We start from the raw sequence: 23,445 nt of genomic DNA, 5'->3' as shown, positions 1-23,445 counted from the left end.
CACCGTATGGGGTCGAGAGAGATGCAGGAAGAAAGGAAAAGAGCATTTCTACTTTAGTACATTTCATGACACTCCTTCCTGCCTTTTTTTTTTTTCTTTTTTTTTTTTTTTTGTGGTACGCGGGCCTCTCACTGTTGTGGCCTCTCCCGCTGAGGAGCACAGGCTCCGGACGCGCAGGCTCAGCGGCCATGGCTCACGGGCCCAGCCGCTCCGCGGCATGTGGGATCTCCCCGGACCGGGGCACGAACCCGTGTCCCCTAGCATCGGCAGGCGGACTCTCATCCACTGCGCCACCAGGGAAGCCCCCTTCCTGCCTTTTGAACCAGGTCTCCATATTTTCATTTTGCACTGAGCCCCACAAATTATGTAGCCAGCCCGGGCCCTGACCCCACCCCTTCTCTGACACATCCCAGACAGCACATCCCAGAAGGAGTGGGTCAGAGGCAGGCTGGGAACATCACGGGGCTCAGAGCCTGCGCTTCCCCAGTGGACACAAAACCCATAGTGGAGATGGCCTCAGGCTTGTCTGAGGCCCTGGCATGAACTCCAGGGCTGGGGACTTGGTGCCACCACACTGACCCCTCTGTTCATCTCTCTGGAGAACCAATTCTAAACCTCTTTGCAGTGACCCCTGTGGAGGGGAGCTGGGGGGAGTCACAGAGTAGGTGTAAGTAGAGGTCCGGTATTTAAACCTCCCTCTGCTCTCTGGTCCTGGGCCAGGTTGTGGCGGGGTGGGGGGGCGGTTGGTGTCAGCACCCGGGATTCGGCAGGCCTGAGCAAGAGGAGACTCTCCACCCTGGGTCCCACTCCCTCCCAAGACACCAGATCTTCTGGTCTGGCCAGTTGGGGTTCCTCCCTGAAACTCTCCCACACAGCTGGGACCTGCAGGGCCTCCTGCTCCTGGGTGCACAATAATAATAGAATTGTTACCCTGCCTCACTCCATCCCTCTGGAGACAGGGAGTTTCAGACCTGTTTGGCAAAGGAGGCAGCTGAAGTTCAGAGACGGAGATGGAGTTGCTTGAGGTCACACAGCAAGAGGATGGCAGAGGCAGGAGTAAAATTTCAGTCTGTCTGACTCCAGACTTAATACTTTGTCCACTGCCTCACTCCACCATGAAAGACTCTCCTTCCTTTATTATCAGACACCTCAGAGGCTCAGAGAGGTGAAGACACTTAAGTGGGGTCACAGAGCAAACCATAAGTGAGGCTGGGATTCCAAGTCTGGGAGGCAGGGAGGTAGGGGGAAGTGTTGAATGACTTCACGGCCACTCACTTTCTCTCTCTGAGCTTCAGCACGATGACAAGCAACCCAACCTAGGTGACTGAGGTGCTAGTCATTGTTGGCAATGGGGGTGCCCCATGGGGTCCGGAGAACAGATAAAATCTTTGTGAACACAGCCGCTATTTTTCCTGCCATAGGTAAATCTTATCTATGAGTCAGGAGAAACAAAGCAAGGTTAAAGCTGTAGTTTAAATAATAATATAATATAAATAATACATAATATTGGGTTGGCCCAAAAGTTCATTCGGATTTTTGTAACCTCTTACAGAAAACCCAAACGAACTTTTTGGCCAACCCAATACAAGCAATCACTTATATTAGCTGATATATGTGGATGCTTAGTCATTCTGTGGTTTGCACAGTGTTCTTGTTTGTTCCTGTGTTCAGACATAGAAGGCAGTGGTCCTGATTGTGTCTCACTCCATCGCGGTCACAGTGTGGCCCCATATGTGTTGGTGCAGGGGTGTAACAGCACCCAGACGTCGCTGTGAGCCGCCAGCCAACTCCCAGCCATCAGAGGCTGTTGTTCTCTTACCTGGGAGACAACCCTGCTCCCTCCCTGGTCTCCTGGCCTTCTCTTGCCCCTTCTACTCTTTTCCTTTTTTACTGAGGCCACAATGGCACTCCTCCCCCGCCCTTTTCTTTTGGTAAGAATAGCGTACATTCAGTGAAGTGCATAAATGTAAAATGTACAGCGGACAGCCCGTTGATTCTTAACATGTTTGTAGTTACATGTGTAACTATCACCCAGATGAAGATAGTAGGGGTTCCTTACTATTACTCCTTTGGGGCAATGCCCTCCCCAAAGTAACCCCTATTTTGATTTCTATCACCACTGATTAGCTTTGCCTGTTCTAGAACTTCATAGAAATGGAGTCACATGGTATCTTCTATTTGTTTAAGGCTTTTTGAGCTCAACATAAATTTGGGGGTTTTTTTAAGATTTTTTTTTGATGTGGACCATTTTTAAAGTCTTTATTGAATTTGTTACAGTATTGCTTCTGTTTTATGTTTCAGTTTTTTGTTTGTTTGTTTGTTTTTTAGTCGCGAGGCATGTGGGATCTTAGCTCCCCAACCAGGGATTGAACCTGAACCCCCTGCATTGGAAGGCAAAGTCCTAACCACTGGACTGTCAGGGAACTCCCAACATAAAGTTTTTGAGACTCACGTTGGTACCCAGGACAGTAGTTGGCCCGTTTTCATTGCTGCATAATTCCCTGGGATTAGTGAATTCATTTCTTCTTCTTTTTTTTTTTTTTTTTTTGCGGTACATGGCCTCTCACTGTTGTGGCCTCTCCCGTTGCGGAGCACAGGCTCCGGACGCGCAGGCTCAGCGGCCATGGCTCACGGGCCCAGCAGCTCCGCGGCATGTGGGATCTTCCCGGACTGGGGCACGAACCCGTATCACCTGCATCGGCAGGCGGACTCTCAACCACTGCGCCACCAGAGAAGCCCGTGAATTCATTTCTTGATAAGTTTTTGCATCGTTTGCCAGATTGATAGTTTAAAAAGCAAATCTGATTGTGTCTCGGAACTGATTTAGACCCCGTGAAACATTCTCCATCTTTCTCAGAATTAATTCAAACCTCTCCTCAGGGCCTGGAATGGCCCCTTTTGCCTCAGTTTCCCCCTCACTCCCCTCACTTTCTGAGCTCCAGGTACAGCAGCTCCAGGTACACTGCTCTCCTCTCTGTGCTCGAAGGGTCCATGCTGCTTCCAGCCGAGGTCTTTGCACGTGCTGACCCCTCTGCCTTGCAACGTGCTCTGCCCCCATCCCGACCTGCTTCACTGGCTGAACCTCCAAGTCTTTAAGATCGTAAGGCACCTGGATGATTGACATCCTCAGGGACGCTTCACTGACCAGCCCCCACTTTTAGATGCCACACCTCCTTGTAGCTCCCTACACTTCTTCCTTCGTTGTCCTCGCTGTAAGTAACAATTTGTATGATTATTTGATTAATATCTGTCTCCCCCATCAGACTGTGAGCTCTGTGAGGACCAGCACTGGTTCTGTTTAGTCTCCAGCATCACCCAGCTCAAACCCTGTACTCATTCAACATTTACTGTGTTGAATGTTGAACGTTGAGTAGACCCTCTCTGTGAGCCTTATATCCTCTCCCCACCGCCACAAACACACAGACTTTCTTCTGGGAACTGCCAGGGCAACTTGACTCCTGCCCTTTCACTCCTTGGCAGTGGTGGGTGACGCACCCGGGGCGGGTGTCGCGCCCCACAGCGGAGGCTGATTTGGCCCGGTTGGGCAAGGTCAGGGTTGCCTGGGGGGAGGTTACTCATCCTGGGCTCACGTAAGAGGGCCCGGGTTGGGAGGCGGCACACCTACGGTGGAAGCCGAGAGAGCAGGACGGAACCATGGACCCCGCCAGGAAAGCAGGCTCCCGGGTAGCGATCTGGACAACGGGCTGGCTGCTGCTGCTGCCTCCGCTGCTGCTTCTAGAAGGTGAGTCTGCTGCCGGAAGGGGGCGGAGGGGATAGAGTGGGAGCTCTAGGGAGGGTTCCCCCACCCCATACAGAGCGGGCTTGTGGGAAGGATCTCCCACCCTGGGCAGAGGGGTCGGGGGAGGGGGTGGGCTGCGGGAAGATTCCCTACCCTGGGCAGAGGGGACTGTGGGAGAATTTCTTCCATCCTAAGCAGACGGGGGGCTGTGGGAAGGGATCCCTCACCGAGCTGACTTGACTGTGGGTAAAATTCTCCCATCCTGAGTGGAGAACTGAAGGAAGGAGTTCCCCCCTCCCGTCTATGGCAGGGATCCCCCACCTTGGGCATAAAGGGCTGTGGGAAAGATGCTCCCACTGCAAGCATAGGACGTTTGAAGGAAAGGGACACAATGTATCTCCTGGCCTCAGACTTGTGGCGAGGTTTTCCTTACCCCGCCCTGGAAAAGGGTGGGCAATAGGATTGCACAGGGACAGAGGGAGTGGGAAGGACTATTTCTCCTTTGGGGGAGGAGGCTTCAGTAGGGATAGCTCAGTTCTACCTGCCTCTGTACCCCCAGGAGCGCAGGCCCTGGAGTGTTACAGCTGCGTGCAGAAAGCCGATGACGGATGCTCTCCACAGAACACTAAGACGGTGAAGTGCGCGCCAGAAGTGGACGTCTGCACAGAGGCCGTAGGGGCGGTGGAGACTAGTGAGTGGGGCCTCCAGGTCCTTGTGTACTCCTTTACGCTCCTCCATCTGGGCCCCGCCTCCTTATAGTCCCGCCCCTCCCTCTGAATTTGGCCACACCCCCTTGAACGCAGTCCCATCCTTCCCTTTCAGCCTGGCGTGGGCCCTTCAACACAACCACGCCATTAGGGCTTAGAGGGACGAGGACGGAGAGTTGCGCATGGGTGGGGTGAACTGGGAGAACCCAGACCTGGGACCTCGTCTCCTTCAAGGGCACACCCTATCCATTTCCCCTGGACCACTGAGATCTCCCTACCCACTTCTGTCCCTGCCAGAATCCTCTCCACCCCAGCCTCCCCCATCCAGTGGGGCCCTTGGTGATGGAGATCCCTCTAGAGGTCTTCTCCTAAAATCCCTAGGCTGAGGCTCCGCCCCTCTGACCCGCCCCTGTCTGCGGCCACAGCTCCTAGGAGCCCCCATCCGTCTCTGATCCTGTGCCTTTTTTGTCGGTCCCAGTTCCTTCTGATGTTGCTTTCTGCGGTTCCGACTCCCTATGGTCGTGCCCCGTCTTAGCTCCACCCTTGGTTCTCCCCCGTCGATTGTGTCCAGTGTCTATCAGCCTGTCTGTCCCCTCAGACTCCGCTCTTTCAGGTTCCGCCCCTCGGCCTGTTGTTCTTTCCCCTCGGATCGGCTCTTTCTGAGGCCCTCGCCCTCCCACCCTGGCCTATCCTCCGGTGCCGGTCTATTCCAGGCCCCGCCCCTCTGACCCCGCCCCCTCCCCTCTCCGCAGTCCACGGGCAATTCTCGGTGGCAGTGCGGGGCTGCGGCTCGGGACTCCCCGGCAAGAATGACCGCGGACTGGACCTTTACGGGCTTCTGGCCTTCATCCAGCTGCAGCAGTGCTCCCAGGACCTCTGCAACGCGAAGCTCAACCTCACCTCGCGAGCGCTCATCCCCGCAGGTCAGTGGGGGCGGGGCCGCAGGCCCAGGGGCGGAGCGGCTGAGCGGCTAGGGGCGGTCACAGGGGAAGGCGGGAGAACTCCGTAGGGGCTGGGGGCGGGGCCACGCCCTGGGGCGGGGTTAGAGGCTGAGCTGAGTGTCCGTCGAGGGCCGGAGACGTGGGCTGGAGGGACGCGGAGCAGGGCTGCGCTTCCAGAACCCTCTCGACTCCTTCCTTCCTCCCCGCCCCCCTCGCAGGCAATGAGAGTGACTACGAGCCTAACGGGGCCGAGTGCTACAGCTGCGTGGGGCTGACCCGCAAGGAGTGCCAGGGTACGGCGCCGCCCGTCGTGAGGTGCTACAACGCCAGCGACCACTTCTACAAGGGCTGTTTCGACGGCAACGTCACCTTGACGGCAGGTGAGCGAGCTCGAAGCACCGGGCCTTCACGGGTTGTGGTTGCCTTTCTGAGGCCTCATGGGTGGTAGGTAGCTCTTTACCCAAAGGGTTCCCCCACCTCAGCGCATTCTGGGAACTGAAGGCCTAAGTTCGTGGCTTGTCCTAGAGCATCATGAGAAATGCAGTCCTATTCCCAGTATAGCACGGGAATAGGAATGCTTTTGTCCTAGAGTTTTGGGGGAAATACAATTTTCATAGAGGCCTGCCAGGTGCAGAATGGGAGGATGTGCAATGGGAAATGTATTTAAGCCTCCAAGCTTCTCTGCCCAGGCATCGTGGGTAGTGTAGTTCTGACTCCTTAAAAGTCAAGGGTTAGTGTCCCCACTTGTCCCAAAGTATTAGGAGAGATGTAGTTCAGCCTCCTGGCCTCTGCTTCAGGGAACCATGGGAGATGTTCTTCAAATTCCATCCTCTGCCAGGTGTATTATGGCAGATGTAATTCTGACTCTAAGACTGAATTTTGGTGGGGGTGGTGTGAGGGGTGGGGGGAGAGAGAGGGAGGCCATGGTCTTCTGCTCTCTACTCGTGTGAGAGGTGTTGTATCCCAGTTCAACCCTTTCTTCCAAGGCATTGTGGGACTTGTAGTTCATTCTACACATTTTTCCTCTCAAAGTACTGTGGGAAATGTGGTCCACCGTGTGCCAAAGACAGTGGGACAGCGTTTCTCAAAGTGGGGCCCTAACTGAGACTTCGGGATTAATGGATGCAGAGTCCTTCTGTCCCCTGTTTTGGGTCTTCTTGCTCTTGTCTTGCCCCTAAGTTTCATTCTGGCCGTGCCTACCCCCTCCCTCCAACCAAGGACCTACCTGTGTCTCCCTCCTGCAGCTAATGTGACTGTATCCTTGCCTGTCCGGGGCTGCGTCCAGGATGAGTCCTGCACCCGGGATTCGGCGACAGGCCCAGGGTTCACGCTCAGCGGCTCCTGCTGCCTGGGGCCCCGCTGTAACTCGGACCTCCGCAACAAGACCTATTTCTCCCCTCGGTTCCCGCCCCTTGTTCTGCTGCCCCCTCCTCCGGCCACCACTCTGGCTGCAGCCAACTCTGTCAGTACTTCTGCCCCAGCCCCGTCCCCCACTTCCACCACCGAACCCACCCCAGCCCCGTCCCCCACTTCCACCACCAACCCCACCCCAGCCCCAGCCAGCCAGACTTCTCCAGAAGAGGTCGAACCTGAGACCTCCCAGGAGGAGCAACCTACCTCGGCTGGAGATGCTAGTGGCCACCAAGACCGTAGAAATATTGGGCAGTACCCCACAAAAGATGAGGCCTCTAATAAAGGCTCTGCAGCTCCTTCGGTGGGGTGGGTGGCTCTTCTGTTGGCTGTGGCTGCTGGCACCTTACTATGAACTTCTCTACCTCTTGCCCTACTTCCTTGGCCATGGGTACCCTCCCTTCCCATTACTCCCTCTTCCACCACTGGACTGGGCTGGCCCAGCCCCTGTTCTCCCTAGCTTTTGCTGCACTGGTTTGCGGCTTTGGGACAGAAAGTTACCGTTGTATATATCCTGCCAGGGTGTTCCAGCTTTTTGAGGGCAGCAACTGTATCCCCCTCATGTTTGTCTCTCCCTGGTCTTCTCCTGGTGCCTAGGTCAGAGGGAAGTCCGAGCTGTCCCAGGGAAGGTGGGAGAGACAGAGAGAAGCTTCCTATTCGCTTTCTCACAGTCAACCTGGAATAGGAGAGATGGGGTCTGAGGGCTCTGCCCCCTGCCCCTGAATCTTTGTGGGAATCATTTTTTCGGCATCTTCTTTGTCTTCTTTTCTAGACTGTGAGCTCCTCAAGGGCAGGGACCGTGCCTTATGCCTCAGTGTGGTCAATGTCTGGCACATAAGGCTTCAATAAAAGTTTAATTACTTTGTATAGTGTTTTAAAGGAGTTATTTCTGCCTCATTGCTGACCTACCTCAGTACAACCTACCTGAGATATTTCTACCTCCTGAAGCTGAGCTAGGGTGGGAAGGCCAAGACTGAAATGGAGAAACTGAGATCCGGAGTCGCAGCCCTGGGGGGACGTTGGTTTTGAACACTTTTCACCTCCTGAGGTTTAGCTGTGCTTATGGGTGAGCCCACTGGTGAGGGGGAGACCGGGGGAGGCCATTGAGCAGTGTGGAGGGGTGGATGGTACGCTTAGCAATGTTTGGGAGCAGAGGGGAGCTTTGTTTCACAGGTTTGTACGCGGTCCTCAGGCCCCACCAACTTTGCTGTCTGTTTTTTTTTTCTTTTAAATAAATGTATTTATTTTTTAAATTTATTTTTGGCTGTGTTGGGTCTTCGTTGCTGTACGCGGGCTTTCTCTTGTGGCGAGCGGGGGCTACTCTTCGCTGCGGTGCACGGGCTTCTCACTGCGGTGGCTTCTCTTGTTGCGGAGCACCGGCTCTAGGCGCGCGGGCTTAAGTAGTCGTGGCACGTGGGCTCAGTAGTTGTGGCGCACGGACTTAGTTGCTCCGCGGCATGTGACATCTTCGAGACCAGGGCTAGAACCCATGTCCCCTGCATTGGCAGGCAGATTCTTAACCACTGAGCCACAAGGGAAGCCCCTCATCAATCTGGTTTCTTAAGAATCATTGTACAACACGGGGAATATAGCCAATATTTTTTTAGTAACTGTAAATGGAAAGTAACCTTTAAAAATTGTATATAAAAACATAGCCTAGCTTAATGATTAAAAAAAAAAAAAAGAATCATTCAGTGGCTTGGCCCCGGCGTCCCACCTGTCCAGAGGGCTTGCGGGTGCCGCTGTCCGTTTTTGCTTCCTCTTGGGGACTTCGGGCCTGAGTCCCACCACCATCTCCTCCAATCAGATGAAAGCTTGGGCACCTAGGGAGGAAAAGCCTGGCTTGGGAAGACCCTGGCAGGCTTCGGGACTGCTTGATGGAGGGGAACCAGGTGTACAGAATGGTGAGATAATAATAGTAATACTGGGAATTCGCTGGTGGTCCAGTGGTTAGGACTCCCCGCTTTCACTGCTGTGGCCTGGGTTTGATCCCTGGTCTGGGAAATACAATCCTGGAAGCCACGTGGCGTGGCCAAAAAAAAAAAAGTAATACTGCTGATATTACCATTCATAATAGGGAGTAGTGTGAGTTAATAATAAAATAACAGTAAATAGTGATTATAGTAACAAAATAGGGAATAAGAGCCTGAGCAACAAACAATATCAGTATCAGTAATAGTAACTATAGTTACGGGAATGTTAGTCATTTAAAAGAGTCTTACCAGATGACAGGCTTGGGCTAAGGTTGTTTACACCCATCATTTCACTTAATTTTCCATTTAAATTCTCAGATGGGATGATTGGGAAAACACAGGCTCAGAATGGTAAAGTAATTTAACCCACAGCAAATATAAATTTATTATGTGTCAGATACTGGTTTAAATGCTGTACTTGGATTAACATATTTAATCTACACAACCATCCTATGAGTTAAGTATTAATCATCTGCTTTTTATAAAGATGATGAAACCAGGTCCAGAGAGGTTGAGTAACTTGCCTCGGGTCACCCAGCTAATAAGCAACGGAGTCCAAATTGGAACACAGGCAGACCGGCCGTATAGAGCATGAACAAGAGGGCTGTAACTTTCCCCTCAGCTTAACTAAACTTTAGATAGACTTGTTCCTGCCTCTAAAGCACTGCCCTCCCTCTCACCCTGGTCCCTTACAGAATCCAGATGACCTAACCACAGATGCCCGGGACCTCCTGTTTCTTAGAGCATTTACTTTAGAAAACTTGTCATTGTAAATTCTCTCTCTGCTCTTTTGAGATGTATACAAATCTGTTTAAAAGCCTCTTGCCAGTTTTACAACCCAGGAAATGTATTTCACAAGGACCTGGGAGCTATCTCTTTGAAATATAAACATCAAAGGAGATAGCACCTCTATCTCCCAGTTTCTGGGGACCTTTCTCCAAGTTGTGAAACTACCCCCTGTCCAGAAGATGCAGGAAAGTTTCCTTTTCCTTCGGGTGAAGCCAATTCGCAAACAGATGACCTACTACCCCCTCAACCCCCACCCCAGTTCTTTTTTTAAAATTTATTTATTTTATTTATTTATTTTTGGCTGTGTTGGGTCTTCGTTGCTGTGCATGGGCTTTCTCGTTGTGGCGAGCAGGGGCTCCTCTTCATTGAGGTGCATTATGTGGTGCTCTTCATATGCGGCTTCTCATTATGGTGGCTTCTCTTGCTGCGGAGCATGGGCTCTAGGTGCACAGGCGTCAGCAGCTGTGGCACGCAGGCTCAGCAGCTGTGGCTCACAGGCTCCAGAGCGCAGGCTCAGCAGCCGTGGCGCATGGGTTTAGCTGCTCCACGTTATATGGGATCCTCCCAGACCAGGGCTTGAACCCGTGTCCCCTGTATTGGCAGGTGAACTCTTAACCATTGCGCCACCAGGGAAGCCCCCCACCCCAGTTCTTAAAAACCCAACTGCCTTGTGTTTCAGCTGTGTTGAGTTCAGACTGAGTTCTGGCCTCTGTCTCTTTTTGGAATACTTTTTTTTTTTTTTTTGCGGTACGCGGGCCTCTCACTGTCGTGGTCTCTCCCGCTGTGGAGCACAGGCTCCGGACGCGCAGGCCCAGCGGCCATGGCTCACGGGCCCAGCCGCTCTGTGGCATGTGGGATCTTCCCGGACCGGGGCACGAACCCGTGTCCCCCGCATCGGCAGGCGGACTCTCAACCACTGCTCCACCAGGGAAGCCCTCCATTTTGATTTTTAAATGCATTCTTTTCTTTCATGGTGAAAGCAGATGTACAATGGATCTTTGATAGGCCACAAAACAGGCTGTTCTAATTAGCATAATTTAAGTTAGTTTAGGAATTCCCTGGTGGTCCAGTGGTTAGAACTCTGTGCTTTCACTTTCGAGGTCCCAGGTTTGATCCCTGTTAGGGGGACTAAGATCCCACAAGCCACACAGTGTGGCCAAAAAAAAAAAAAAAAAAGTTTAAGTTAGGTCATGTATGAGCCAGAATGACTTGCCCATACTTCAGTATGTGAAAATGTCTCTCATCACAGCACTGGACTCTAGTGGGTAAAATGGAAAAGATCTATAATTTCAATCCACATGGTGGTGGTGATGTTGGTGAGCATTGGGGTCAGGTTAGAGGGTGTGTCAGCAACAGATTGGGAAAAAATTTAACCAGCTGGGTGTTTCCTCCCCTCACTTTTATCTTTAATCCTTTATAAAGGCTTTTCATCTGCTCCCATATGCCTGTTATTCTTTCCTACTCTCCACCCTCCCTCTGACCTATCATCAGCATAAATTCATTTGTTAGTCTACTGTAATCCTAATTGCTTTGATCCATATCATGATGAACTTTCCAGTGGGCTGAGTCAGAATTCTTTTTTTTTTTTTTTTTTTGCGGTTCGCAGGCCTCTCACTGTTGTGGCCTCTCCCGTTGCGGAGCACAGGCTCAGCGGCCATGGCTCATGGGCCCAGCCGCTGTGCGGTATGTGGGATCTTCCCGGACTGGGGCACGAACCCGTGTCCCCTGCATCGGCAGGCGGACTCTCAACCACTGCGCCACCAGGGAAGCCCCAGAATTCTTTTTAGGCTGGAATCAGTGTCTCTCCTTGTCTTGCTTTAGATTAGGTAAATCCACTCACAGGAAAAAGCTGAATGTGGAGTTCGGGGTGGAAAGATCTAAGTTCATATTCTATATTTATTACCTATGTGGATTTGGGCAGGTGAGTTCACCTCTGTGAGCCACCGTGTCTCATTTGTAAAATGAGCATCATCACATGTGCTTCCTAGTGGTAGCGTGAGAATGATGAAGATTAGGTCTGTAAGAGCCCTCGCCAGGTAGAGCGTTTAGTAATTGGTAGCTGCTGTTATTTGCAGACACTTTGCTTTCTGCTTTCTCCACCTGTAATTCTTCAGGGCAATACATACCTTGCATGGCACAGAATGCCACATATGGATGCAAAATCTGGGTTTTCAAGCCGGTGGATTAGAAATCTACAAGGTAGGAGTTTACAAACACTATCAGGTATCATGGGTATGGACTGAAACACAAATTGGGATTTGTGGGCTTTCTTTTCTGCCTTGTTAGTTTATATGAAAAATCTGACAATGCCACTTCAATGAAAACACAGTTAAATGTGTTTAAGAAAAAATCTGATAGAATGTGCTCTTGCATATAATTAAAGAATATCTAGAATATCCCAGCCCCCCCTTTTGAAATAGTAATTGTTGAGCCCTTGCAAAGCAATCTCTAGATTCTACCCTGTCCAATAGAACCTCCTGTGACCATGGAAATGGCCTGTGCAGTGTGGTAACTGAGCTCATGAGTGCATGTTTAAAGGTGGTTAGTGTGAGAAACTGAAGTTTCAATTTTGTTTAATTTGAATTAAATTTAACCAGCCACGTGTGGCTTGTGGCATCCATGTTGGACAGCAAAGCTCTTGATCAACAGACTGAGTGTTGGTGAAAGTGGAATGCTGCTTCTTATAATTGAGTGTGATGAACAAACAGTGGTTCCTGGTTTGGGATCTAAGCATTGACATAATTTCTCCAAGTCTGTTCTTGGAGATTAGTCTCTGCTTTTCAGAATCAGCCCAGCCATGGACTGGCCATTTAGTTTCTCTGAGCCTTGGTTACCCAATGTGTCACTTGAGGGATAATCATATTCCTTTTGCAAGGTGTTGTGAAGTCAGGCTGAAATTCTAAACCAGCTCCACCTTTTCCTGGCTATGTGACCTTGGACAAATTACTTAACCTTTCTTGGCTTCAGTTCCATTAACTTTAAGATGGGAATGAAAATTACCTTCCTCATAAGATAGTTGTGAGGATTAAGCAGTATCTATAAAGTACTTAGAACGGTGCCTGGGGCATGATACAACCTATATATGGTTTGCTCTTGTACTGTGCTTGTGAAAAGACTGGACAAAAATTGTAGGTCAGGAAATCAATTTAGTAAGTCTCCACCAGTGCTTTTGAGGTCTGTTTCTTTACTGTGTCTCTTGGAATTTATTTTCCTGTGTTATGTTAACAATTTGTGAAACCATATTTAATATTACCTTTTTAAAAAATAGAAGTTGATTTACAAAACATTTCAGGTATACATTCTTTTTTTTAAATTTTTTTTATTGATGTATAGTTGATTTACAATGTTGTGCCAGTCTCTACTGTACAGCAAAGTGACTCAGTTATACACATACATACATACATTCTTTTTTAAAAAATTTTGTTTATTTTATTTATTTTTGGCTGCGTTGGGTCTTCGTTGCTGCATGCAGGCTTTCTCTAGTTGTGGCGAGCGGGGGCTACTCTTCGTTGCAGTGAGCAGACTTCTCATTGTCGTAGCCTCTTCTGTTGTGGAACACGGGCTCTAGGTGCGCGGGCTTCAGTAGTTGTGGCTCGCGGGCTCTAGAGCACAGGCTCAGTAGTTGTGGCGGACACACTTAGTTACTCCACGGCATGTAGGATCTTCCCGGACCAGGACTTGAACCTGTGTCCCCTGCATTGGCAGGCGGATTCTTAACCACTGCGCCACCAGGGAAGTCCATGTGAGTCTATTTCTGTTTTGTAAAGAAGTTCATTTGTATTATTTTTTAGATAACACGTCTAAGTGATATCATATATTTGTCTTTGTCTGACTTACTTCATTTAGTATGATAATCTCTAGGTCCATCCGCTATTATCTTTTAAAAAATTTTATTTTATTGAAGTATAGTAGATTTACCTGCTATTATCTTTTTAAGCAAGGATATGTTTTGTTTCATGATGCTTCTTTCTCTGGAAAGATCTCAGAGTTACAGAAAAGTTGCAAGTACTGTACAAAGAAACTATTTTTCCTAAGCCATGTAATAATGAGTTGCCAATATTATGCCCTGTCACCTACGGATGTTTAGTGTGTTTCCTACAAACAGGACTGTCTCCTACATAACCAAAGTACAACCTCAAAAATAAAAAGTATTAGCATTAAAAAATTACTACCCTCTAATCCTCATGTTCCATTCAAGTGTCACCAGTTGTCCCAATAACGGCTTTCACAGCAAAGGTTCCGATCTAGACTCTTGCATTGCATTTTGTTGTCATGTCTCTTTTGCTTCCTTTAGTCTGGAAAAATTCTTCATTCTTTCCTTGACCTTTGTGACTCTCGTGAACATTACAGCCCAGTTCTGGGGTAGGATGTCCCTGGATTTGATATCTTCTCATGATCAGATTCTGGTCATGCATCTTTGGCAGGAGGGTCACAAAAGTGGTGTTAGGATCTTACATCCCATCAGGATGTTCTCATTAAGGTGGTGTCTTTCAGGCTCCTCTGCTGTAAAGTTACTCTTTTCCCCTTTGTGATTAATGTGTTTTCTGGGGAAGTTTTTGGGCTCATGTAAATACCCTGTTGCTTGTCAGACTTTTGATTTATTCATTTATTTAGTCATATCAGGACAGACTCATAGCGTCCAGGGATTGTAATCTATTACAGTCATTGTTTATTTTGATGTTCCAGTTGTTTCCAGTTTTGATCCGTGGGAGCCCTTTCCAGCTGGCTCCTGTGTCATTTTCGCCTGTCCCCGTCATTCTTTTTTTGTTTGTTTGTTTTAGGAGAAGTTAAGTGATTTTTTTAAAAAACTTTTTATTGGAGTATAGTTGATTTACAACGTTGTGTTAGTTTCAAGTGTGCAGCAAAGTGAATCAGTTATACTTATACATATATCCACTCTTTTTTAGATTCTTTTCCCATATAGGCAATTATAGAGTATTGTGTAGAGTTCCCTGTGCTGTACAGTAGGTCCTTATTAGTTATGTTTTTTTATATATCCCATAATTCTTTAAACAGTTTTTTGCTTCCTGGCACAATAAGATGTGCCAGGCTCGCCTAGTACTTTCCCTGTCCCAGTCCTGGAATTAGCCTTTACTCTGGGAAGCCCTGGGCTATTTTGCTGGAGAATGACATTTAGAAACCGAGTTGGGAGTTACATGTGGCCATTGCTGTTGGCTTTTATTGTACCCAGACTCTCTCAGAGTGGGCAGAGGTAGGGAATGTATGTGTGTATGTGTGTAGATACAGATTTACATCTATGTTCCTTTTTTTAAAATTTTTAACTTAAAACATACAGATATGGGTTTATTTGCCAGTCTTTTAATGAGAAGCCTAGGCTTTTCTTTTCTTTTCTTTTTTAAAAAAATCTTTTGGGGGCTTCCTTGGTGGCGCAGTGGTTGAGAGTCCGCCTGTCGATGCAGGGGACACGGGTTCATGCCCCGGTCCGGGAAGATCCCACATGCCGCAGAGCGGCTGGGCCCGTGAGCCATGGCCGCTGAGCCTTCGCGCCTGGAGCCTGTGCTCCGCAACGGGAGAGGCCACAACAGCGAGAGGCCCACGTACCGCAAAAAAAAAAAAAAAAAAAAAATCTTTTGGCCATGCTGTGCGGCATGTGGGATCTTAGTTCCCCCACCAGGGATCGAACCTGCGGCCCCTGCATTGGAAGCGCAGAGTCTTAACCACTGGACCACCAGGGAAGTCCCCTAGGCTTTTTTTTTTTAATTTTTCTTGAAATACAGTTGACACAGTGTTGTATTAGTTTAGCATGTACAGCAAAGTGATTCATGCACATATATATACATTCTTTTATAAATTCTTTTCCATTATAGGTTATTACAAGATATTGAATATAGTTCCCTGTGCTACACAGTAGGTCCTTATTGGTTATCTACTCCATATATAGTAGTGTGTATATTTTAATCCCAAACTTCTAATTTATCCCTCTTCCCACCCCACCCCCCCACTTCCCCTTTGGTAACCACAGGTTTGTTGTCTCTGTCTGTGAGTCTATCTCTGTTTGGTAAATAACTTCATTTGTATCATTTTTTTACATTCCACATGTAAGTGATATCATATGATATTTGTCTTTCTCTGTTTGACTTGCTTCACTCGGTATGATAATCTCTAGGTCCACCCATGTTGCTGCAAATGGCATTATTTTCATTCTTTTTTATGGCTGAGTAATACTCCATCTGTATTTGTTTCTACATCTGTCTCTCTATAGTGAGAGTCATGAGTTTACACTGATAACTCCAGTTCCAACCCAGCACTACAGGGCTTATTCTTGTTTTCTCCCTTTACATAATTGTAGCTCATTTCTCCAGCAGTGAGAAATCTGGCTCCCAGTGCCCTTAATATATTTACTTATTTATTCAATCCCCTTGAAAGTAACCAATCTCTTATGGCTGCCACTGCCTGCATCCCTGGCCCCTGGGGTGGAGGCCCTGCTCACCACATTTGGGTCCTGACACCCTATTCTGGGCCCTGTGTCCCCCCTACTCCAACCCCTCTTCCAGACACCTACTTGCTTGTGCTCAGGAAGGGAAAGGAAAGGAAGAGATTGATGTGTTTAAAACAGAATAGATTACTGTTTTGCTCTTCCAATTTCCACTTTGAAGCTCCTAGCTATTCTTTCCTTTTCTTTTCTGTTCCTTGTTAGAAATGCCAGATTCTGCATAAGTTAAGTGTTCTTTCATTGAACTGGACATAGCTTAAAAATGTTTTCAGTGTAATGCTCACCATAACAGAGGTCACAAAGAAGGAAAAGGAGGAGAAAGAGGAAGAAGATGAAGAGCAGGAGAATATAGTTGCATCAAAAGGAACAGAGAGGGAAATGATGTAATCTCATTCCTGTATTTTTTCCAAGGTTTGATCTTTGAGGTCCCTGGTTTGTGCTTGAGAAATGGGTTTCAACATGAGGCAGGGCTCGTTGGGGACAAGGCAGGTGTGACAGGGGACCTGTCACAGGGGAGGCTCTGCCCGAACTGGCCTTGCTGGTTTTTCTTCTTCCCAGGTTTGTGTTTTAAATGAAGGGCTTATTTAATTTTAATTACATAAGTAATACACGAATACCTCCTCACTGTAAAACATTTGAACAATATATAGAGAGAGCAAAAAGCCCTTTTGAGAAACGGGCAGTCAACCAGTGACAGGGAGGAATTTGGAGGGCAGTGTGGAAATATTTTTCAAAATGACAAATGCACATCACTTTTTTTTTTTGGCGGTACGCGGGCCTCTCACTGTTGTGGCCTCTCCCGTTGCGGAGCGCAGGCTCAGCAGCCATGGTTCACGGGCCCAGCCACTCCGTGGCATGTGGGATCCTCCTGGACCGGGGCACAAACCTGTGTCCCCTGCATCAGCAGGCGGACTCTCAACCACTGCGCCACCAGGGAAGCCCTGCACATCACTTTTGACTTGGCAGTTTTCCTCTTAGGAATTTATCTTACAGGCATGGATCATATGGCCAACATGAGGTCTGCCCAAGTGATATTAATTACAGTAGTGTTTGTAATGGCAATAAAACTAGGAATCACCTAAGTGTTTATTAAAAGGGGTCTGGTTAAGTTACTTATAGTACATTCAGACAGTGTGATGCTCTAAGGGCATTAAAAAAAAAACGAGGTACAGCTCTATGTATTAATCTGGAGAGAGCCTGAAGAGAATCTTAAGTGAAAAATTAAAGTAAGATGCAGAATTGGGTGCCACCATGGTGTAAAAAAAAAAAAAAGATCCATGTGTGAATGCTTGCATATGCCTAAAATATCTCAGGAAATCACTATATTCTTGCTTCTGGAAAGGGAATCGGGTGGCCACGGGATGGGGGTGGGAGGAGATTTTCCCATCCCTCCTGATGCATCCTTTATATCCTTCCTGTGTGATCTTGGACAAGCCATGTGTCTTCTCTGAGCCTCAGTTTCCCCGTTTGTAAAGGGAGGGTCATGACAAGGGAGACTGGAGTTCTTATTCTGGAGCTGGCACAGCAGATGGGCCGTTAATGAGAGGCTCCACCTCCCCCCAGTCTGGGGCTTCACAGAGAACTCGCTCCAACTTTCTGCTTTATCTTACAATAAAGAGACACATGCACCCCAGTGTTCACAGCGTCATTATTTCCAGTAATGCCAAGACATGGAAGCAACTTAAGTGTCCATTAACAGATGAATGGATAAAGAAGATGTGGTATACATATACAGTGAACTATTACTCAGCCATAAAAAGGAATGAAATATGCCATTTTCAGGAACATGGATGGACCTAGAAATTATTATACGAAGTGAAGTCAGACAGAGAGAGACAAATATTATATGATTTCACTTATATGTGGAATCTAAACTATGACACAAAAGAACTGATTTATGAGACAGAAACAGACTCACAGACATGGAAAACAAACTTATGGTTACCAAAAGGGAAGCGGGGGGAAGGGATAAATTGGGAGTATGGGATTAACAGATGCACACTACTATACATAAAATAGATAAACAACAAGGATTTACTGTATAGCACAGGGAACTATTTCAATATCTTGTAATAAACCATAATGGAAAAGAATTGAAAAAATATAGATATATACATATATATGTATAACTGAATCACTTTGCTGTACACCTGAAACCAACACAATATTGTAAATCAATTACACTTAAAAAAAAAAAAAAAGTCAGTAGCATTTGCAGCCACCAGTCTGCAGTGAGATGCACAAGGGGATTTTCCTAACTCCTTGGCAATCTCTGGCAGGTAAGAGGCAAGATAACCCAGTCCTTTCCCAGGCCTCTGCATTCCCAACCACACCCCCGTGCTTGGGTCCCCCTGTGGGTCTCCCCTTCAGGAGTCTCAAGAACCATGATTGTTCTCTCCCTACGGAGACCTCTGGTGAGTGGGGAGTGGGCTCCTGTGGGCTGTCACTCACCCAGCCCTAATAAGTGACCTGTGTAGGAGCCCATCTTGGTTCTACATGGCAGGAGCTCCATCGCCTGGTCCAAAATCCTGCTCCTCTGCTAGTCTGTGACTTTGGGCAAGTCCCTTCATCTCTTTGTGCCTCAGTTTCCTCATCCATAAAATGGAAACAATTCCTACTTCATAGGGCTGCTGTGAAGACATCCTAATTAGCTAATGTGACTAGATCTGCTCTGTCCACTAGGGTAGCCACTAAGCCCCACGTGGCAATTGAGCCCTTGAAATGTGGCTGGTCTCAACAGAAGTGTGCTATCAATGTAAAATACACACTGCATTTTGAAGACTTAGTATGAAAAATAAAAGAATGTAAACTAAATCATTCATAATTTTTATGTTGATCACATTCTAAAATGATAATATTTTGGATGTGTTGGATTAAAGCATGATTAATCTCCCCTGTTTCTTTTTCCTTTTTTTAATGTGGTTACTAGAAAATGTAGAATTACATGTGAGGCTCGCATTATATTTCTGTTGGATGGCACTGGTTTAGAAAAACTTTGGGCAGCCTCACATTAGCTGCTACTACAAGCAGCCCTCAGAGCCCATTTTTTTTGTTCCCACAGCTACTGATTGGTTTTCTCCACAGCTTTATTGAGGTATAACTGACAAATAAAGTTGTATACATTTAAGGTGCACAAAATGATGATTTGACATACATATACATTGTGAAATGATTGCCACAATCAAGCTAATTAACACATCCATCACCTCCTGTAGTTACCGTGTGGGTGTGGGTGTGTGGGTGGTGAGAACATTTAAGATCTACTCTCTTAGAGATTTTCAAGTAAACAATACATAGTATTAACTATAGTCACCATACTGTATGTTGTTAAACCCCCAGAACTTGTTCATCTTATAACTAGAAGTTTGTCCCCTTTCACCAATATCTCCTCATTTGGCTTGATTGTTATTTTGATTGTGTTTTGTTGGTTGGTTGGTTGCTGTTTTCATTTCATTTTGTTTGTTTGTTTGTTTTGGCTGCATGGCATGTGGGATCCTAGTTCCCTGACCAGGGATTGAACTGCAACCCCTGCATTGGAAGCATGGCCTCTTAACCACTGGACCTCTGGGGAAGTCCTGGTTGGTTGTTTTTTTTAAATTTTTTACTTTTATGTTTCTTTAAACTTTTTAGTTTATATATTGGAGTACAGTTGATTAACAGTGTTGTGTTAGTTTCAGGAGTACAACAAAGTGATTCATTTATACATATACATACATCTATTCTTTTTTTTTAATTTAATTAATTAATTTATTTATTTATTTTTGGCTGCGTTGGGTCTTCGTTGCTGCTCGCGGGCTTTCTCTAGTTGCAGCGAGCTGGGGCTACTCTTCGTTGCGGTGTGCGGGCTTCGCACTGCAGTGGCTTCTCTTGTTGCGGAGCATGGGCTCTAGGCGCGCAGGCTTCAGTAGTTGTGGCTCGCGGGCTCTAGAGGGCAGGCTCAGTAGTTGTGGCGCACGGGCTTAGTTGCTCTGCGGCATGTGGGATCTTCCCGGACCAGGTCTCGAACCCGTGTCCCCTGCATTGGCAGGAGGATCCTTAACCACTGCACCACCAGGGAAGTCCCCATCAGAGGATTCCTGAGAAGTGGGACTCTGTCTCTTCCTCTCTCTTCCCCTCATGTTTCTATGGTGGGGGGGAACTTCCGTCTGATCCAAGACTTGACAGTTGTCATAATAATTCATTCCTGAATGCTGCAGGGAAGTGGCTGTGGTTTCTGTGGAAAGTCCCAGAGAAATTCTTATTTTCTTGGCTCCTGTAACCAATTCAACCCAAATTTCTTTGCTGAGGCCACCCTCATCAACTTTTATTTTTACACTTTCCCAAACCTTTTTAATGAAAATTTTCAAACAGAGAGAAAAGCTAAACTAATTTCACAGTGAACACTCGTGTACCCATCACCTAGATTTGACCATTGCCATTTTACTCTGCTGTTTGCTTTATCACATGTCCACCCGTCTTTCCACCTCTCTGTCTATCCATCACTCCCTCTGATTTTTCTGATGCATTTCAAAGTTGATGTCACCAGTACACTTCCCTCTCAACTGCTATCGCATGTGTAGCTCTGTGCTGGCCAGATTCCTATCATGAATCAGAAACTTACCATCATTTATTTATTTATTTATTTATTTTAAGTTTAATTTTTTTTTCTGCTTTATAACAAATTTAATCAGTTACACATATACATATGTTCCCATATCCCCTCCCTTTTGCGTCTCCCTCCCACCCTCCCTATCCCACCCCTCCAGGCAGTCACAAAGCACCGAGCTGATCTCCCTGTGCTGTGCGGCTGCTTCCCACTAGCTATCTATCTTATGTTTGGTAGTGTATATATGTCCATGCCTCTCTTTTGCTTTGTCACAGCTTACCCTTCCCCCTCCCCATATCCTCAAATCCATCCTCTAGTAGGTCTGTGTCTTTATTCCTGTCTTACCCCATGTTCTTCATGACATTTTTTTCCTTAAATTCCATATATATGTGTCAGCATACGGTATTTGTCTTTCTCTTTCTGACTTACTTCACTCTGTATGACAGACTCTAGGTCCATCCACCTCATCACAAATAGCTCAATTTCGTTTCTTTTTATGGCTGAGTAATATTCCATTGTATATATGTGCCACATCTTCTTTATCCATTCATCCGATGATGGACACTTAGGTTGTTTCCATCTCTGGGCTATTGTAAATAGGGCTGCTATGAACATTTTGGTACATGACTCTTTTTGAATTATGGTTTTCTCAGGGTATATGCCCAGTAGTGGGATTGCTGGATCATATGGTAGTTCTATTTGTAGTTTTTTAAGGAACCTCCACACTGTTCTCCATAGTGGCTGTATCAATTTACATTCCCACCAACAGTGCAAGAGTGTTCCCTTTTCTCCACACCCTCTCCAGCATTTATTGTTTCTAGATTTCTTGATGATGGCCATTCTGACTGGTGTGAGATGATATCTCATTGTAGTTTTGATTTGCATTTCTCTAATGAGTAAAGATGTTGAGCATCCTTTCATGTGTTTGTCGGCAGTCTGTATATCTTCTGTGGAGAAATGTCTATTTAGGTCTTCTGCCCATTTTTGGATTGGGTTGTTTGTTTTTTTGTTATTGAGCTGCATGAGCTGCTTATAAATTTTGGAGATTAATCCTTTGTCAGTTGCTTCATTTGCAAATATTTTCTCCCATTCTGAGGGTTGTCTTTTGGTCTTGTTCATGGTTTCCTTTGCTATGCAAAAGCTTTAAGAGAAACTTACCATCATTTAGAGGGTTTCCTTGCACCCCTTCTGTGTCCATTTCTGGGTTTCAGAAAGGAGTAGGGGAGATAGGAGTAATGCAGTGGAAAGATGGGGGCTAGACCTTGAAGGCCCTCGTAGACCATGATGAGGAGTTTAATAGTAAGATCACTACTATTGGGGCTTCCCTGGTGGTGCAATGGTTGAGAGTCCGCCTGCCGATGCAGGGGACACGGGTTCGTGCCCCGGTCCAAGAAGACCCCACATGCCGCGGAGCGGCTGGGCCCGTGAGCCATGGCCGCTGAGCCTGCGCTTCCGGAGCCTGTGCTCCGCGACGGGAGAGGCCACAACAATGAGAGGCCCGTGTACTGCAAAAAAAAAAAAAAAAAAAGATCACTCTATTGATGATGATGATATACTGGATTTTTTTGGCGGTATGCGGACCTCTCACTGCTGTGGCCGCTCCCGTCGCAGAGCACAGGCTCCGGACGCGCAGGCTCAGCGACCATGGCTCACGGGCCCAGCCGCTCCGAGGCATGTGGGATCCTCCCGGACCAGGGCACGAACTCGTGTCCCCTGCATCGGCAGGCGGACTCTCAACCACTGCGCCACCAGGGAAGCCCTGGATATTTTTTGTTTGCTCTTTCAGGTCTGCTCTCCACCTTTCCCTGTCATACTCTTGGGAATAGGATCCAACCTTGGGAGGCTGATCACTATGGACTACCATGGGCTTTCTTGACCTCTAGTTTCCTGTCTGGGTTGGCCAGTGGGGACACTGACAAGAGATTGGAAGGAGGGGTGTTTATTTCCCCAACTCCCTCCCTGATATGGCGGTTGCCTCCAGCTGACTGTGTCTTTCCACCCAAGGCCATAGCTCCTGTCTGGAGGTCCACTCCACACACATCTGGGTTCTTTCAAGCCTGGGGGTAATCAAAGCTCCCATCTTTCTAGGCCTGAAGTGCTGCACCACCCTTGTGGTTTCCCTGCTCACTGCTCCATCTTTGTAAATAGTCTTTTATTTTTTTTAATTGAAATATAGTTGATTTAGAATATTGTGTAGTTTCAGGTATACAGCAAAGTGATTCCGTTTTGTGTGTGTGTATGTGTATTTTAGATTCTTTTCCATTATAGGTTATTACAATATATTGAATATAGTTCCCTGTGCTATACACTAAATCCCTGTTGCTTATCTGTTGTATACATAGTAGTCTGTGTCTGTTAATCCCATATTCCTAATTTATCCCTCTTCCCCCTCCCTTTCCCCTTTGGTAACCATCAGTTTGTTTTCTATGTCTGTGACTCTGTTTCTGTTTTGTATATAGATTCATTTGTATTATTTTTTTTGGATTCCACATATAAGTGATATCATACAATATTTTCTCTCTCCATCTTCGCTTAGTATGATATTCTCTAGGCCCGTTCATTTTGCTGCAAATGGCAATATTTCTTTTTTTTTTTGTGGCTAATAGTAAATAATCTTTTTATTAAACTCTCCCCAGTCGCTCAGTTTGGATTTGCTGTTTCCCGCTTAGACTCTGAGTGATGCAGCAGCTAACTGTACTGAGAACATCCTAAGAGACATTCTTCCAAGAGCTTTATAGGAAACAATGTATTTAATCCACCTGATGACCCTATGGAGAAACAGAGGTCTGGAGAGGTGGTCTCTAGCTCAGCGTTTCAGAACGAGGAAGTGGCTGACCCAGGATTTGA

At 47.1% G+C, this 23,445-nt stretch overlaps 1 protein-coding gene across 1 annotated transcript; it reads left to right on the top strand.

Annotated features, from left to right (window-relative positions):
• Positions 1-3,601: 3,601 nt before the first annotated feature.
• LYPD3 (LY6/PLAUR domain containing 3) lies at positions 3,602-7,664 on the top strand. Its single transcript, XM_082606744.1, has 5 exons — positions 3,602-3,742; positions 4,299-4,430; positions 5,199-5,369; positions 5,606-5,767; positions 6,632-7,664. Exons 1-5 carry the CDS (start codon positions 3,655-3,657, stop codon positions 7,150-7,152), a joined length of 1,074 nt encoding a protein of 357 aa, XP_082462870.1. The 5' UTR covers positions 3,602-3,654; the 3' UTR covers positions 7,153-7,664.
• The last annotated feature ends 15,781 nt before the right edge of the window (positions 7,665-23,445 follow it).

Source organism: Mesoplodon mirus, assembly GCF_964341445.2.
Source record: "Mesoplodon mirus genome assembly, chromosome: 19".
Taxonomy (NCBI): domain Eukaryota; kingdom Metazoa; phylum Chordata; class Mammalia; order Artiodactyla; family Ziphiidae; genus Mesoplodon; species Mesoplodon mirus.
The sequence above is the reverse complement of the archived record's forward strand: the minus strand, read 5'-3'. Positions and strand labels throughout refer to the sequence as shown.